This window comes from Sminthopsis crassicaudata, chromosome 2 (genome assembly GCF_048593235.1).
Source record: "Sminthopsis crassicaudata isolate SCR6 chromosome 2, ASM4859323v1, whole genome shotgun sequence".
Taxonomy (NCBI): Eukaryota; Metazoa; Chordata; class Mammalia; order Dasyuromorphia; family Dasyuridae; genus Sminthopsis; species Sminthopsis crassicaudata.
In genome coordinates, this window is record NC_133618.1 from 229,526,804 (window position 1) to 229,543,913 (window position 17,110).

The 17,110-nt window shown below is 41.7% G+C and overlaps 1 protein-coding gene across 5 annotated transcripts; it reads left to right on the forward strand.

Annotated features, from left to right (window-relative positions):
- Positions 1–5,448: 5,448 nt before the first annotated feature.
- Positions 5,449–17,042, forward strand: POLD2 (DNA polymerase delta 2, accessory subunit). Of its 5 annotated transcripts, none has more exons than XM_074288480.1 (12): positions 6,466–6,519; positions 9,543–9,652; positions 10,025–10,281; positions 11,602–11,723; positions 12,094–12,217; positions 13,052–13,166; positions 13,454–13,652; positions 14,540–14,620; positions 14,775–14,932; positions 15,234–15,361; positions 15,747–15,848; positions 16,668–17,042. In XM_074288480.1, exons 3-12 carry the CDS (start codon positions 10,062–10,064, stop codon positions 16,832–16,834), a joined length of 1,416 nt encoding a protein of 471 aa, XP_074144581.1. In that variant the 5' UTR covers positions 6,466–6,519; positions 9,543–9,652; positions 10,025–10,061; the 3' UTR covers positions 16,835–17,042. The 5 variants fall into 5 exon arrangements, with proteins under 5 accessions (XP_074144585.1, XP_074144582.1, XP_074144581.1 ...); XM_074288483.1 differs by lacking the exon at positions 6,466–6,519 and adding an exon at positions 6,593–6,913; XM_074288484.1 differs by lacking the exons at positions 6,466–6,519; positions 9,543–9,652 and adding an exon at positions 5,449–5,537.
- The last annotated feature ends 68 nt before the right edge of the window (positions 17,043–17,110 follow it).

A 17,110-nucleotide genomic window follows, 5' to 3' on the forward strand; every position in this document is an offset into this window, starting at 1 on the left:
TCATTTTTTATAATGGAATGACTGTCTTCTCCTCTTTTCAAAATGATATCTCCACCTGTAGATTCAGTAGCTCAGGAAAGAGAGGGGAATAAGCATTTATATAGCACCTACTATATATAGAGAGTGTGTGTGTATTCTGTTACAGGAAGTGTGAGAAGCACTCTACAAATATTATTTCATCTGATCCTGATATCAATCTTGTGAGATAGGTGCTATTCTTATTCCCATTTTACAATTGAGGGAACTGAGGCAGAGTCCAGGATCATATACCTAGGAAGTGTCTGAAGTTGAATTTGAGTTCAGGTCTTCCTGACCCCAGGATCAGGGGTCTCTCCACTAGGTGTCTAAGCTAAATAGGATGGTGCTAATAACTTGTCTAATACCTATGGTACTTAATGGAGTGTTAGAGAGGACTAGCACCTGTGGTGTGAGGGCTTGCTGAGACATTTGGTTTCAACTGCCAACCAACTTTCACTTGTGGCTCCAAGATGCTATAGAATATGTAATGGTCACAACCTGGTAAACTAACTTGGCACTTGAGTTAAAAACACATTGAGGGTAAGCAATAAGTCTCAAACCCATTGGGGAGTTAGGGTATGTCTACCCCAAATGGGAAAACTTTCCCTGGTAGAATGGGGGGCTGAAAACAATTTATTCCAATGGCCATGATTGAAAGAGAAGCTGTAGAGTGATTAGGTCTTGGTGAGACACCAAAGATGCCAAGGCATTCCAGGTCACTTGCCAGGCACCTTGATTTTTGTCTTGTCACTCTATTCTGATGACTTTGGAAGAGAGAGTAAGGTTGATGACTTTGTGAAACTCTGCCTCAATTAAATCTGGCTCACAAAAAGAGTCAAGGTGTCTCCCTCCCCAATGATGTCATAGAACCTCTTCACAGGACAAGTAACAACAACTGAGAACAGATAAAAGGGGAAAAAAAAGTTGGATTCTCACAGTTGGCACCTAAGGAGAACCTCCCCATCCTCCCTTTAAGATCTGATGATAATGAGTTGGATGACACAAAAAAAGGCCCCTTGGGAGTGTCCCTCTGGCTTTCCTTCTGTCCTTTACAGTGCCCCTTTCTCTCCCTCCTCTGACCTCAGGTTCTTTTTTACCCATGCCATTCCAGAAGTCTACAATAACCTCTCACTTTACATCTGCCAAATTTATCTCTAGCTTGAAGCTCTCCCTCTCTCTCCAGTCCTGAATTTGGTGCTGTCTGTGGAGATGTTCCACATAGGCATAAAGCTGCCACTTAAAGCTGAAGTTTAAAAATAGAAGTCTATTCTCTCTGCCAGTGATAATATCATCTGTCCTGTCCCCAGGCTAACCATCTTAAAAGTTGTTTCTCTCTGTGTCTGTCTTTCTCTCTCCACCCCCTCTCCTGTCTATATCTGTATCTGTCTCTCCTGTCTGCCTGCTTGTCTTTGCCTCTCTGCTCTCTGAATCTGTCTCTCTCTCTTTTTTGTCATCTCTGTGGATATTTCTGTCTCCATCTTTCTCCCTCACTCTATTCCTCTCTCTTTCTGTCTCTCTGTTTTTCTGTCTCTTTCATTCCTTTTTGTGTCTCTCTCTTCTCTTTCCCTCTATCTCTGTCTCTCTCTCATTTTTATGTACCATAAACTGTAGTGTTCTGGTTGGTTTTCTGGGTTTCTGGACCAGCCTTCATTTCAGCAGAGTAATCACCATGAGAATAGCCAGGAATAAAGTCCAAATTCTTTATTATCTCCTTGCCTGGGACTCTGCTAGCTTTCTGGAGGTCCTTCAGACTGGCCTTGGTCTCAGTGGGGGAAGCAGGAGGACAGGCCAGCCACCATGGTGTTGGGAGATGGAATGAATGTCTCTCCTTGGTTCCGAGAGCTTCAGCTGCAGACTCCAGTCCTCTTTTGTCTTCTTCCAGTCCACAGGCTTGTGCTCCAGCCTCCAGTCACCACAAAAGTGGGAGATGGAATGAATGTCTCTGGCTGAGTTTGTCCCAACTTATATACTCTATTATAATTATATTATCATAGGTGTGAATCTTGTAGAACTATATTAAGCATTAAGTACATGTACTGAACTAGAGAATTATTAATCACTATGCTAAACTAGATAACCATTGTCTTATCAATTCCTCTTAGTTAACACCTTGTAAGAATTTTTCCAGAATTCTGGCCCATTACAACAAACCCTCTAGAGTCTTCTTCAATGATGCTTCCCAGAGGATCTATATTCAATGTCACTAACATTTGGATATTTCTCATAATTTCTTCCTCATACTTCTACTCCAGTCAGCTCACAACATTTCAGTGGCTCTTGAAATCCAAGAGATAAATATCAAGAAAATTAAAAGAAAAAATAGCATGTTGTTAATCAGGAATAAGGTTTCTATATTTGAATGACTGGATAGGATCTGTGACAACCTATACACACAAAGCTCCCTGGGAGCTGAGGACACATCTATTGTCACTTGAGTACTACATGGGAAGACAGAAGCCCTGGTGGACAATGATGTTTTTCCTGTCCCATTCATCTCCTTTCCTCAAGCTCAAGCTAGAGCAGGTTCTCTACCAGTTAAGAAGCCAAGGCATCTCCAGAGATCAATCCAGCATGTTGTCTTCATTTCAATTATCCTAATAACAAAACAAGAATGTAAGAAGATTAAAAAAAATGATCGCTATTAGAATAGTCATTGACACCTGGGATAGAAAGAGTCTGTATCCCTCCTTTAATAATAATAATAATTAGGAAACTAGAGAAAACTAGGTGGCAGAATGGTCAGGAGAACCATAGTTCAAATTCAGCCTCAGACACTTCCTAGGTGTGTGATTCTGGGCAAGCCACTTAACTGATTGACTTAAAAAAAAAAAAAAAAAAGACTAGCTAGCATTTAAATGGAGTTTAATGGTTTAAAAAGCACTTTATAAATGTTACCTCATTTGCATCATATTATATCAACTGTAGATGCTATTATTATCCCTATTTGACAAATGAGGAAATTGAGAGTAAAAGAAGTTAGATGACTTGGCCAGATTTATATAGCTAAAAAAATGTCTGAGGAAGGATTTGAACTGAGGACTCCCTAATTCCAACTTCAACATTCTTTCCATCATAACAATTTGGGGAGCCAGCTTATTAACTTAATCACTGAATGGGTACTGCCTCAGTCAGACTTGGTGAAGACCTCAACTTAAAATGACCAAGGTCTCCCATTGCATCCAGGGCCTCTCCAGTTGTTCTATCTATATTTGGCCACTGGACCCTGATGGCTTTGGAGAGTAAAGTGAGGCAGGTGACCTTGTCCAGCCCTCCCTCACTTAAATCCAACTCACTTGCATGTCATAGCATCTCCTCCCTGATGACACATCCTCTTTGGAAATAAAGGACAAATAACATTGTTAGTAGCTGGCTTGAGGGCCAGTATTGAGGAGGCCAGGGTCTCGGAAAAGATAGCAATTATCTAACTGGCAAAAGAATAGAAAATCAGGGCCTTTCTCTACCCTATGCCTGCTGGAGAAACCTCATCTCTACCTGATCTTTCTCTTTGGGTTTCTTCACCTACTCAAAGAGAAGAGGAGAAACAAAAAGAGTTGGGGAAATTCACAGGAGAAGGAGAAGGGACTATATCATGTGCTTCTAGTAAATTGAAACACTGAATTCTGCCAGGTAATCTCCAGAATCTTCCTAAAACAATTCAGATGGAAACGATTCAGGTTCCTGGCATAGCACTGATTCACTGTCCAGGTTTCACAGACATATAACAATGAAGTCAGCACTCCGTAGACCTTCAGTTCAGTAGTCAGTTTATTATCTCTCCTCTCCTACACTTTCCTTTGGAGTCTCCCAAACACTGTGCTAGCTCTGTATCAATCTCATTATCCATGTGGACATCCCTGGAAAGTATATTGCCAAGGTAAATGAACTTTTCCACAGTATTATGCATAACATTTTTCCTAGTTGTTTTGGTTTCATTCCATTTTTATAAGACATGCCCTTTTAAATACAATTAGTATGTGGCCTAGTGCTGCCATGAATTTAACACTGGGTCTGGAGTCAGGAAGACCAGAGTTCAAATTTGATCTAAAATTTGTACTAACTGTGTGACCTGGGGAAGTCACTTAATCCTATTTGCCTCAGTTTCCCCATCTGTAAAATGAGCTGGACAAGGAAATGCAATCTACTGCAGTAACTTTGCCAAGAAAACCTCAGATGAGGCCCTGAGGATTCAGACATGACTGAACAACAACAGCCATGGTAGGGGATTGTGACCAATGCTTGATCCTTTTTGAATTGCCAGGCCCCAGATGATGTGACTGTTACTAAAGCACTCCTCCCTTTACTGTTACTTCTCATTTCTTACCTGTCTCATCCAGGAGTACCAGTTATTCACTCTCATTGGTCCTTCCCCACCTACTTGTCATGTCCTTCCTTCTTCAGGTGCTGTCAACAAACCCTTTATAGGTTATAATCTTTGTGGTATTTTCTTGGCACACGGTGTCCAGGCATCACCATGGAGATGCAGGGGATGCGTGCCTGTGGCTGTAGGTAGAGATTTCTCATGTTCCTGCCTTAATTTTTTCAGTTTTACCTGCTAAGGAACTTGTGAGAAAAAGAAGCAGGTTGTCAAGAAGAGCCAGGGAGACCGAAGAGGTAAGCAAAGAGAGGTATTGAGATGCCATGTGTTGTCAAAGAGAGTACTGAGAAGCGGGGGGAGTAAATTGGAGTAGTGTGGGTGCTACAAAGTACTCCAGAACAGAAACTGTTCTGAAGAAGCCATGAAGCTTTAGAGATTTGTATCTTTCATTTCCTTCTCTTGCAAAGTTTGTTACACAGTAGGTCATTAGTTACTTTGAATTTTTACTTTCCCCTACTTGAGAAGGATCTTTGTTGCTATTCAGGCATCTGGCATGCCTGGTGTTTTCCCGAATGGTCTGTTTCAACTTGAATTAGTCTACAAAAAGTCAGGTTCCACCTTGAGGGGGGAGGGGGAGGGGGAATTGGATTGGCTTTTGTGCTTACATTATCTTTTTATTTGTTAGCTAATTTTTGCTATTTCCTTTTCCAGCTCATTTTACAAATAAGGAAACTGAGGCAAACAGATTGAATTGACTTGCCCAGAGTCACACAGCTGGGAAGTGTCTGAGGCTGGATTTGAACTCACAAAACCGAGTCATCCCCGGCACTCTATCCAACCCCCTACCTGCTCACAAGAGCGGTTCGCTTTTATCAGTCTACTTTATTTCAAAGTCTGTGGATATGATAAGGCTGCACAATAGGTTTGTGAAACTCTTCTTGCCCTGGTGTGGATGCTCTTCTTAAGTGGGACGAAGGGGAATCTCAGAGGAGAGCTGGACTACTTTGTTGCCAGGGACTGCTGGTTAAAGGCTCCTATCTGACAAAGAAAAAGCACCGCTCTAAAAATAGAACATCCGAGAGCAGAGAAAGGATTAGGCACACAACACGCACGCGCGAACTAGCTGCTTGGACGTGAGTACAAACGAAGCATCTGCCTTTAATCTCTGTTCGGATTAATCTTTTTGGGAGCCACCAGGGGAAGAGTAAGTCCTGGGGAAGCCCCCCCACCCAAGGTGTCACCAAGTCTTCCTCCGTACGGACGCCGCAGTTACACTGGCCGGCAATTTGGTTGTTGCACTTAGGGTTCATCAGGATTCTAAAAGGCAACGAAACCACGGTCAGCCCGAATCTGTCCTCCGCTGCTCACCTGCTTTGTGGCCCCGCCTCAGAATTCTCATCTGGAGGGCTGGGCCGGGATGGGTGAGCAACAAAGTCCTCCTAAGAGGACTGGATTGGGAAACCGCGCTGGGGCTGCAAAGGAAAGGGGGCGGGGAAAGACAATTTTTGCCTTTAGAAAGCTTTCAGCTGTGGACGGGACTGCTGCCTTGTGCGAGGAGACGGGGATGGGGCTCGCTGTGCTCTCCTGACTTAGTTCAGCAGGCCTGCGCCCAAATGGACCCGGAGGACCCCTGGAGAAAACCCTGGTCACACCTGCCATCTGTCAGTCATCACTTATTGGGAAGAGGGGGGAGTGTGAAACCCTTTTTTCGGTATTTCTGTGAATAAACATCAAAGTTCTTAACACCTGAAAATAATTCACGCAGGCTCACTTGGAAAGGAGAAAAATTCCTAGTTCTTAAGGCGCAATGCGCGCGTAAATTTCGGGGAAATCCGACTTGCAAAGACACCGTCTTCCCGGACACGGGGGACAGCCCAACGCTTGCGAGTGTGCAGATTCTCAAATCAAGAATCAGCCCCCGCCAAGGCTCTGTACTTGGGGGGTTCGGGCGGAGAAGCGAAGGGGCCCGAGGCCGGGGGGCGGAGCTGAGGCCCTGGCGGGCAAAGTACCCACTTTCAGCCTTGAGGACTGAGAAGGGGGCAGGGCTTCGTCCCGAGGCGGGTGGAGGCGTGGCCATAGCAGTATCTCTCCAATCGGGGAAGGAGGCGGGGCTACAGCCTCCGGTTCCGGGGCGGAGCGTGGCTTGGCGGGTGGTGAGCAGCCAGAGGCGGGCCCGGCGCGCGCGGGTAAGTGAGTGGTTCCGGCGTAGGCCGCTGGTAGTTCTGTGGGGTACAGCCTAGCCCGACCCGGCCCGTGGGCTCTGCGGCTTCTGGAGTCTGCGGAGCCGAGCCGGCGCGCGCCGGTAGCTGACCCGGCCCAGCTAGGCCGGGGATGAGGCGGGGAGGCCGCGCGAGCGCAGCCGGTTCAGGACCGGGGCGAGGTCGGGGTGGGACCGGGGAGACCCGTAAGCGTCTCGATGTGGCTCATCACTCATGTAGCGCTTCTAGATTTGCAAAAAAAGTAACGTCTCCAAGGCGAATGAAACTAGTAACACAAAAATCGTAATTGCAGAGCCAGAGGGGTCCTTAGGTTTCTCCGAGCCTACCTCGTTTTACCCCAAATGATGCGCCCGAGATAACGGTCAGTGACAATCGGAACTCAGGCTCCCTCCGTTACTAAACAGTGTCCGGGGCCGAATTCTTCCTGACCAAAGTCTGATGCCTTTTCTGCTCGACCGCCCTGCGCCTCAGAGTCCACAGCTCTGACCCTAACCAGTTGTGCGCGCTTGAGCCAATTGCTGAAGCCTCTCTGAGCCTCAGCTTACTCCTCTGAGAGAACACCTCCCGCTCTGCATCTTGACTCCCTCAGCGCCTAAATGAAGTTGGGCTGTAGCGTTATGAGAATCTTTCTTGTTCTTAAATCTATTTCTCTTCTTACTCCCAACCTACACTAGGGAAGCCAAAATGCTCAATAGCAGGGAAATTTCTTTTTCTTCCTTCCTTCCTTTCTTTCTTTCTTTCTTTTTTTTTTTTTTTTTGGATATTTATTTAATTTACAAAAAAATTTATGCATGGGTAATTTTTCAACATTGACAATTGCCAAACTTTTTGTTCCAACTTTTCCCCTCCTTCCCTCCACCTCCCCCCATATGGCAGGTTGACCAATACATGTTAAATATGTTAGAGTATAAATTAAATACAATATATGAATACATGTCCAAACAGTTGTTTTGCTGTACAAAAAGAATTGGACTTTGAGATAGTGTACATTTAGCCTGTGAAGGAAAAAAAAAATGCAGGCGGACCAAAATAGAGGGATTGGGAATTCTATGTAATGGTTCATAGTCAACTCCCAGAGTTCTTTCTCTGGGTGTAGCTGGTTCAGTTCATTACTGCTCTATTGGAACTGATTTGGTTCATCTCATTATTGGAGAGGGCCATGTCCATCAGAATTGATCATCATATAGTATTGTTATTGACGTATACAACGATCTCCTGGTCCTGCTCATTTCACTCAGCATCAGTTCATGTAAGTCTGGCCTTTCTGAAATCATCCTGCTGGTCATTTCTTACAGAACAATAATATTCCATAAAATTCATATACCATAATTTATTCAGCCATTCTCCAACTGATGGGCATCCACTCAGTTTCCAGTTTCTGGCCACTACAAAGAGGGCTGCCACAAACATTCTTGCACATACAGGTCCCTTTCCCTTCTTTAAGATCTCTTTGGGATATAAGCCAGGGAAATTTCTTAATGCCAGACCTGGATTCTCATCCCCTGGTTAAAATCACAACTTTGTGCCAGAGATGTGGCATCTGTGCATCTGTAAAGTAGAAATGACGATATAGCATAGATTTAAAGCTGGAAGGTCATCTAGTCCAACCCCTTCATGTTACAAATTTTACATACTGAGACCCAGAGAGGAGTTACCTAACTTGCAATGAATAGTGATTAGCATAGCTAGAATTTAAACTCAGATTCTCTTGACTCCAAACATAATACTCTTTCTACTGTATCTCTTTTCCTCTTGGTGGTTGAGAAGTAAGTGCTTTGTGAATTTTAAAGCAATATAAAAAAATCTATGTATATAAAGGTATATCACACATATGGCTATATGCCAGTGTCTGAATCAGTATGCAGTTTAGTTCTACCTTAGAGCTTAGATCAGGGTTGAAAGGCTAGGCTGTCACTGATTAATATTCTGGAAAGTAAGGATAGTTTTTGAATCCCAGGTCTTAGCACTGACTTAGCTACATGACCTTGAGGCAGTCACTTTATCTGTGTTTCCTTATCAATAAAATGAGAAGATTGAACTAGATAATTTCTGAGGTCCCTTCCAGCTCTAAATAGCTGTTTTATGACCATACACACATCACTTAGTTTTGCTGGGCACTAGTTTCCTAATTTAGAATAAGGAACGTGCTTTAAAAACCTTATAAGCTTTTGTAAATGTTTTATTATTATACTAAATTACATTACTCATTTTTTTGGGGGGGGATTGATTAAAGATAAAAATGACAACACTTTGGATTGGATTTAAATTCTTGAACTCTTTGCCATAACTCCACAGCTAAAGTCCATTAATTGATCAGAATAGAATAGAGTTATGAAATGATCCAACCACTCTGGAAAGCAATTTGGGACTATGCCCAAAGGGCTCTAAAACTCTGCATGGCCTTTGACCCAGCTGTGCCATTCCTGGGTCAGTATCCCAAGGAAATCATAAAGGGGGGAAATGTTAATTTTGTTAGTTTGCATCTTTACTCATATCCATTTCTAACTTCACCAGCCTATGTCTACCACTTCCTTTGGGACTTGGCTCAAAATCTAGTTCCTTCAAAATTATTCCATTCTGAATAAAATAAATAAACTTATTACAAAAAAGAACATGAGGGAGCTTTAGAAATATCTGGTCTAAGTCCTTTATTTTATAGGGGGTTTTATTTTATAGATGAGGATACTGAGTCCCAAAAAGATTAAGTCATTTCCCCAATGTCATAATTTATTAAGAAGCTTACCACATGGGGAACTAAATCTCAAGTCTCCTGGTTTCCAGTCTATTTCTCTTTCCAGGAATATATGTGATTATAATTAATGCCATTATTTTTGTAAACTTGCATTGAACCATGTTGAATCAAGTTGGGAAATAAAAAAGCTCTTGGCCCTGATTTTTCCTTTCTCCTTCCTCAACTGACAACAGAGGCAGACATAGGTGTCTTTATTGAATGACTGTTTTCATTTTTTTTTCATTAACACTCAATTCAGACAACTAGGTCAGACAACAATGTGTGGAGTAGTGATGTGACCCTGGGCAAGTTTCAGTTTCTTCATCTGTAAACTGAGGAAAATAATAGCACTTACTTCCCAAGGTTTTTGTGAGTATCAAATGAGATCATTGTAAAATACATTGCATTATGTAAATGCTAGCCATTATTATTAATTCATTTAATAATATTTATTTAATTGATGTGATATTTATTTAATTGAATTTAAACACATACTAAGTGTAGTGTACTGTCCTAAATGCTATAGTAGATACAAATGAAAAAGAATGGTCTCTAACTTCAAGAAATTGATAATCTTGCCACATGTATTTTACCCAATTTTAAGCTGGTTTTTCTTAGAAGTGAACCTGTCTTTTTACCTCTTGTGTGCTTCCTTGAAACTGTGTATTAAATGAGGCTAATAGTTTGTAGATAGTGGAGGCTTTTTAAAAATATACAGTAACCAATTTCTCCTTTATTTAGGTGGAGTGTTCCTAAGACGAAAATTGATTCTAGGACCATGTTTTCAGAGCAAGCTTCAAAGAGGGCTCACACACTTTTGAATCCACCATCGACTGAGTCTTCCACCTTTGCTCGAGTACCTGTGACGACTTATACTAACTCTTCTCAACCTTTTCGTCTGGGGGAGAGAAGCTTTAGCCGACAGTATGCCCACATCTATGCTACTCGCCTTATTCATATGACACCTCTCTTGGTGAACCGGGCTCGGCAGCGTTGGAGTGAGTGGCAGAAATTTGGGAGGGATTGTGGGGAATGGAAAAGGCTTCTTAGAGGAGGTGGTATTTGAGCTAGTTAGAATTTCAGCAATTAAAGATGAGGTTGGAAAAAAGTGCATTCCAGCCATAGAAGTGTCACAAACAAAGAGGAAAATTCAGGATAAATTATGAGATAACATTTAGTCTAGGTTGACTGTAGTATACTTTTTGTGAAGACCAATAGTATGAGATAAGGGTGGAGGAAGAAACTGGAGCAAGATGATGTAGGACTTAAAGACCAGAACTAAATCTTAATATGCTGACCCCACAGTCCATTGTAGGGAGGGAGACAAGTAAAGCCAATCATGGACAGGAAGTATAGTAATAAATCAAAAAACCAAAGTCACTTGAAAAATTAATGGGTTCACTAAGACATGGGAAATATGAGAGAAAAATGACTGGGAGTTTGTGGTCTGATGAGAGAATAAAATTCTAAAGTCCAGAATCTTAAATTGAGAAGTCTTGAATTCTGATGTAGCTGGGGCTGTTGGTGGCAGAAACTAAATGGAGTTGGATGTCATGAAGGTAACAGGCTCAGAAAATTCTGGAACGTCAGGGCATTGGGTGATTAACATGAAAATTCAACTGATCAAAGAAAGATGATGGCAGAGAACAAGAAGGAGGGAGAGATTGGGCCAGATAAGCCAAGTTGGCCATTGAGGAAATGCGGGGTGTAGCTTAGAAGTTAATAGGCATTTCAGTCTGACCTGAGAAGCTTGTCATTACTTGTAAAATTCTCTATTACAAACTAACTTTTGGAATTTGGGTATAAGTTCCGGACCTACATATAAGTTTATAATACTTTCTTTATCTTAAAGTTTTATTTTTTCAAACCTGATAATCCCTTTTTCCCCCCACCTTCCCATTTTTTAAGAGGAAAAAAATTCTCAGGAAAGATGTTTTTTCCCCCAAAATCTTTTCTGTTTTGATTTAGTCTAGGCTATCACATCACAGATGTAGTACTTTAAATTTGCCTTCAGATCTAAATTTTGAGAAACCCCACATGGAAGACCACATCATTAGCTCATCTTTTATGGTTCCACAGAGTACCTTTGTTAAAGTTACTAGTACTAAGTTTCTAGTTACCAAGTTTTCTCTCTTTATTAACTACTGTCCTCCAACTGAAAAGAGAGCAAATCTTTGTTGTTTGAGACATCGTTATAGGGTTCTGTTCTGAGGCTCTGTCTTGTACCTCTGCTGTGGGTAAAGGTTGAGGGAGTTGTGACCCTTTCTATTGACTTTCCCTTAAACTTTCATAGATGACATCATCATTACTATCCACAGGCAGTGAAGTAAGTGTAAGGAAGCTCTGTGAATTGCAGCCTGGGGAGAAATGTTGTGTGGTGGGGACTCTCTTCAAGTCCATGCAGCTTCAACCTTCCATTCTTCGGGAAATCAGTGAAGAGGTGAGCCTTTTACTTCGCAGCCATAAATTTAACCTACCTACCATGCTTTTGAAAACTAAAAATTAGAAGAATATGATTGGGAGGTTAGTACAAGGAGGGTATACCATAGGTTTGAAGGTCACTAAAGAAGGTTGTTCCTAGAAAGATATGAAAATTACAATTTAGCACTTTGGATTCAGCAAGTCGGGCTTTATGTGTAGACACCAGAAGAATAGGAATGGCATTTGAAGGAACAATTGGTCCCTTGAATACAGGAAGAGAGAAACAAGGAAGAATATAAAAACTAAGTGGTTTGTTACATTGGAGAACTCCAAGAAACTTGAACTGTAGCGATTTTGATCTTAAAAAGTCCTCCATTTTGATATTCCAGCATAATCTACTGCCCCAGCCTCCTCGGAGCAAATATATTCATCCAGACGATGAGCTGATTCTGGAAGATGAATTACAGCGCATCAGACTGGAAGGCACTATTGATGTGTCCAGATTGGTAACAGGTACATGGGGAAATGCATGTGGCAGCTAGGTGGCGCCATAGTTCATAAAGCACCAGGCCTGTAGCCAGGAGGCAGTCTGGCCTCAGATACTCTCTAGCTGTGTGGCCCTGTGTGAGTTATTTAAATCTGTTTGCCTCAGTTTCCTCATCTGTAAAGTGAGTTAGAGGAGGAAATGGCAAGCCCCTCTAGTTTCTTTGTCAAGAAAACCCCAATCATAAAGATTAGACATGATTAAAAACAACTCCACAAACAACAACAAACATGGTTAAAATGTATGCTTATTTTCTTGCACTCATGAACAGTGTGGACGTTGTGATTAGACCCAGTGGGCACATGATACTCATCTCCTAATGGAGGACTTAGATTGTAAAATGATAATTTTTTTTGCACATGCTCAATACTAAAATCTGTTTTGCTTGATTATACATGTGTGGAACAAGGCTTTTGTTTTGTTTTCAGTTAGGGAAGAGGAAGAGAAATTTAGAGTGGGAAGAAGAGCAAATAGATTTTTTTTTGTGGGTTGATTAAAAGAAACAAAGTATAGTACCTGTAAAGGACAAGGGAGATTTAAATAGTTGTAGATGAACAAGGAGGCTACCCTTCTTTTCTCCAGTGGCATCTTCACCAAGAAGGCTACTACTTGGTTGCAGTTCTCAGTGAATAATCCCTCATTCTAAGGTGTAAAGGATGATTAGGATAGTATAGTCTTGACAGTTTGGGGATCTGAGTTTAATGAGTGCTTCCTTGCTGTGCTGCTCTGTGACAAGGAGAAGGGGGCTACACCTCTAGGCTCCTCCATCTAACTTTGGGATCCTGATCTATGCTGCTCTTCAGGAATCGTGCTGGCAGTGCTGGGCTCCGTGCAAGATGATGGCAAGTTCCTGGTAGAGGATCATTGCTTTGCAGACCTGCCACCTCAGAACCCTATGACAGTACCCGATACAGACAGGTAAATGTTTTAACATGAGGACCTGCTTTTAATTGCAGCTCTTGACTATCTTTTGACTCAAATCCATGCTATATTTTTTAGTGTGGTTACTGCCTCAGGGGCTATAAAGCCTCATTTTATAGTATCAAGAACATCAAATACTTTGTTTTCCTGAAACATTCATTTATAGAGTAACCCTACCTATCTGTAATCTGGCATGGGAATTTCCCCTGATATTCTGCTGAGGCCCCCTTCTCTTTGGGGGACCACCCAGAAGGACACTAAAAACAACTGACCTTCTCCTGCAGGTTTGTGCTGCTGGTGTCTGGCCTGGGCCTGGGCGGATGCAGTGGTGAGAGCTTGCTGGGGACCCAATTGATGGTAGATGTTGTGACAGGACAGTTAGGCGATGAAGGAGAACAGAACAGTGCTGCCCATATCTCTCGGGTCATTCTGGCTGGGAATTTACTCAGTCAGAATACACAGAGCAGAGACTCCATCAGTAAGGTATGGATCCTACCTTTTTGAATTCTCTTTTGACTCTCTCCTAAAGAGAGACCTGGAACTTCCTGCAAATTCTTGTTTTATGCCTTGGGGAGAGGAGAGGGAGAAATGGGATCATCTCTGTGGTGAGTGAATTTCTTTAGGGAATTTGGAAGTAAAAGGATACAGATTTTAGTGATAAACTTTCTAGAGTGGCTGCTGTACCTTCTTTATTTGGAACCCTTTTTTGTTTATCCACAGATTCTTTTTCTAGGATGCCTGGCCTAATTGTATTATTAGGGAAATAGCATATATAATAGCATAAATTACTTTCTTTTGTCAGATTCCTTAAAAAGCTCAGATAGCAAGAGCTATTTGTCCTTTGTTTGGGGGAATATTATTTTATTTTTTTCCCAATTACATATAAAAGCCATTCTGGGCATTACTTTTTAAAAAAATTTTGAATTCCAATTTCTCTCTCTCCTTCTTATCTCCCTTCCCTGATACAGTAAACAAATCAATATTTGCTATACAGGTTTGCAATAATACAAAGCATTTTAATATTAGCCATATTGTGAAAGAAGATACATATAAAAAAAAAAAAGCAGTGAAAAAATTGTATGCTTTTGATCTATACTCAGACTCCATCAATTTTTTCTCTAGAGGTGACTAGTGGTACTTATTTTTGCCATAAGGCCCATTTTTCTCCTTTGAAGAGAGAGGGCTAATGGTTACAGGGATGATAAAGTTCGCAGCAAAGGATTCTTGGTTCTGTCCTTGATTGCTGAGTTCCACTCTGTATTTTCTAGTACAGTGAAGTTAAGAGGACTGAGTGCAGAATTCTGGGGAAAATTCTTTGATCCACACTTTTTTTGGGGACTGACATTGACTATTGGAATTTCTGCTTCCAGGCTAAATACCTAACTAAGAAAACACAGGCAGCTAGTGTGGAAGCCATCAAGATGTTGGATGAGATCCTACTACAACTAAGTGTAAGCATACTTGAAACTGTAGTTACTCTTAGAAATCACCTCCTTAGAGCTAGAATTGGGCAACAAATGGTTGGGAGTTGGTGGGAATTGGGAATTTGGGGTTAAAGATTTGGGGTGAATAGTGACAAACATATTTTTCTGTTATTTGTGCTAGGCTTCAGTGCCTGTGGATGTGATGCCTGGTGAATTTGACCCAACAAACTACACACTACCTCAACAGCCACTTCATCCTTGCATGTTCCCACTGGCTTCTGCCTATTCCACATTGCAGCTGGTCACCAACCCCTACCAGGCCACTATTGATGGAATCAGGTACTTCTGAAATGGTTTGACTCTGAATTGAAAACTTTTTCTAATTTTACTAGCCTAAACCATTAGGGTAAGGTATATGTTTTAGTGGAAATTGCAAGTGAAGGTGGGAAGTGGTCCTGGTGTTTGTAACTTTCTGATTCCACATCAATCACAAGAGTCCAAAATGACCTTCAGCCAACAGCTGAGTCTTCAGGGACTAACAAACCTGTTAGGGTCACAAAAGACAGAATGCGACTATATCATATCCAAGGACAGAAAAAAATTGTATTAGAATAGAACTAGCTTGAAATTTTCCCTACAGGTTCCTGGGGACATCGGGACAGAATGTGAGTGATATTTTCCGGTACAGCAGCATGGAGGATCATCTGGAGATCCTGGAATGGACACTCCGGGTGGGCCACATCAGCCCCACTGCACCTGATACTCTAGGTAATGAGACTTGTAGTCAAGTACCAGAGGATTGAGAGCTTGGAAAAGATTAGGAAGGATTAGTGATTCTTTGGCATGGCCTGATAGTTCCTTTTGTCCTTTATGATAGTAAATAGTACCTTTGTATTGTCCTGTTTAAGTAGGAGAGTTGATTCCAAAAGCCAGTTCTGAAGCACTGAGATTTTCCTTTTATACAATCGAGGCCTATTATAGAACTCAAGACCCAAAAGTTTAGGAACTTAAGGATCCTTAGCGATATAGATCTCATCTGTCCCAAAGGTTCATAAAATTGAAATCAAATGACACTTGAGACAGATTTTCTTTTTATTGTCTATTTGATCTTATGACCATTTGTTTTTTTTTCCATGTATTTTTCTCCTTATAGGATGTTATCCCTTCTACAAAACAGACCCATTCATCTTCCCTGAGTGCCCCCATGTCTACTTCTGTGGCAACACTCCTAAATTCTGCTCCAAAATCATCAGAGGTTAGTTCTGTCTATGCCAAGGACACTAAAGGTCAGACCGCTACATGAGGGGATGGATCTTCATTGGGATTAGTGTCTCATGAAGTTAGGATCATATCTTCCTCTGATTCTCTTGTCTTGGGATGAGTTTCTAGTATTTTAGAACAGTGTGACATGATGGACAGACTAGATTTGGGTGTCAGAAGACCTGGGCTCAAATTTCAGCTCTGCTACCCTGCCAAGCTGCATGATCTCAGGCAAATCTTTTAGCTTTTCTGAACTTCCCTTTCTTCATCTGTAAAATTCATTAATATGTCTGTTCTGCCTACTTCACAGAATTGTTATGAAGATGAAAGAAGAACATAGGTGTATTTAGTTTTGTCAACTAAAATATTCTATAAATATAGGGTGGGGTTATTAACATTTGCTGCCCTGGAACTAGCCCAAGCTCTTCTTTCTGGAGACTAGGACTAGTTTTGTTAGGATGAAGGTGCTTTCGGTCATTTCACTCACCAAGAGCTAACCTGGATCTATTTATTAATATCAGAAAATGCTTGGGGTCCAATGCTAGGTAGTTTCCTTGTTCTTTGAGGATTCTGGTAAATGATTATATATTATGTGTTACATTACATGCCATGCTGATTATACCATTAATTCAAAGTTTTCTATCTGCCGTGGTTTCTCTACAGTTAGAATTCCCAAAGGGCTCTGGGAGTCCATCTAAATGGGTCCCAATAGAAGGGATAGCTTAGTTCCTTACTTACAGATTGCCTACAAGGATCTGCCTCCCTTTTCAGACCCATAGGGAGTCCCCATTTCTCCTCTATTTGATCTCCACAGGGCCTGAGGACCAAACTGTATTGCTGGTTGCTGTTCCCAATTTCAGCACCACCCAGACTGCCTGCCTGGTGAACCTTCGGAACCTAGCCTGTCAGCCCATCAGCTTCTCTGGCTTCAGTGCTGAGGATGACGATGATCTAGGAGGAGGCCTGGATATGGAGTCCTGAGTTGGGAAGGTGGCAACTACATTCCCAGATGAACTATGGCTGTGATGTCATTTAGCTAAACTACATGGAGAGAGAAGTCTTGCCAGAGGACTCTTGTAAAGGTAGAGCCTGGAGCTAAAAGGTCACTAGGTTTCTTTCATGCCAGTGAACTGAATGGGTCAGGATGTTGGCAGCTTAAAACTTTGTAAATAAAACTTGGAAGATATGCTTTCTATTATGTACCTTTTGTCTTAAGCTCCTGAGGGCATCTTCAGAAATGGATATTCAGATCTCCCT

What these genes read in the sequence shown, in the direction of transcription:
- POLD2 (XM_074288484.1), top strand. Translation starts at nt 10,062, where the DNA reads ATGTTTTCAGAGCAAGCTTCAAAGAGGGCTCACACACTTTTGAATCCA. An exon ending in AGATCCTACTACAACTAAGT is followed by an intron (nt 14,621 to 14,774) that starts GTAAGCATACTT and finishes TATTTGTGCTAG; the next exon opens with GCTTCAGTGCCTGTGGATGT. An exon ending in CACTGCACCTGATACTCTAG is followed by an intron (nt 15,362 to 15,746) that starts GTAATGAGACTT and finishes TTCTCCTTATAG; the next exon opens with GATGTTATCCCTTCTACAAA.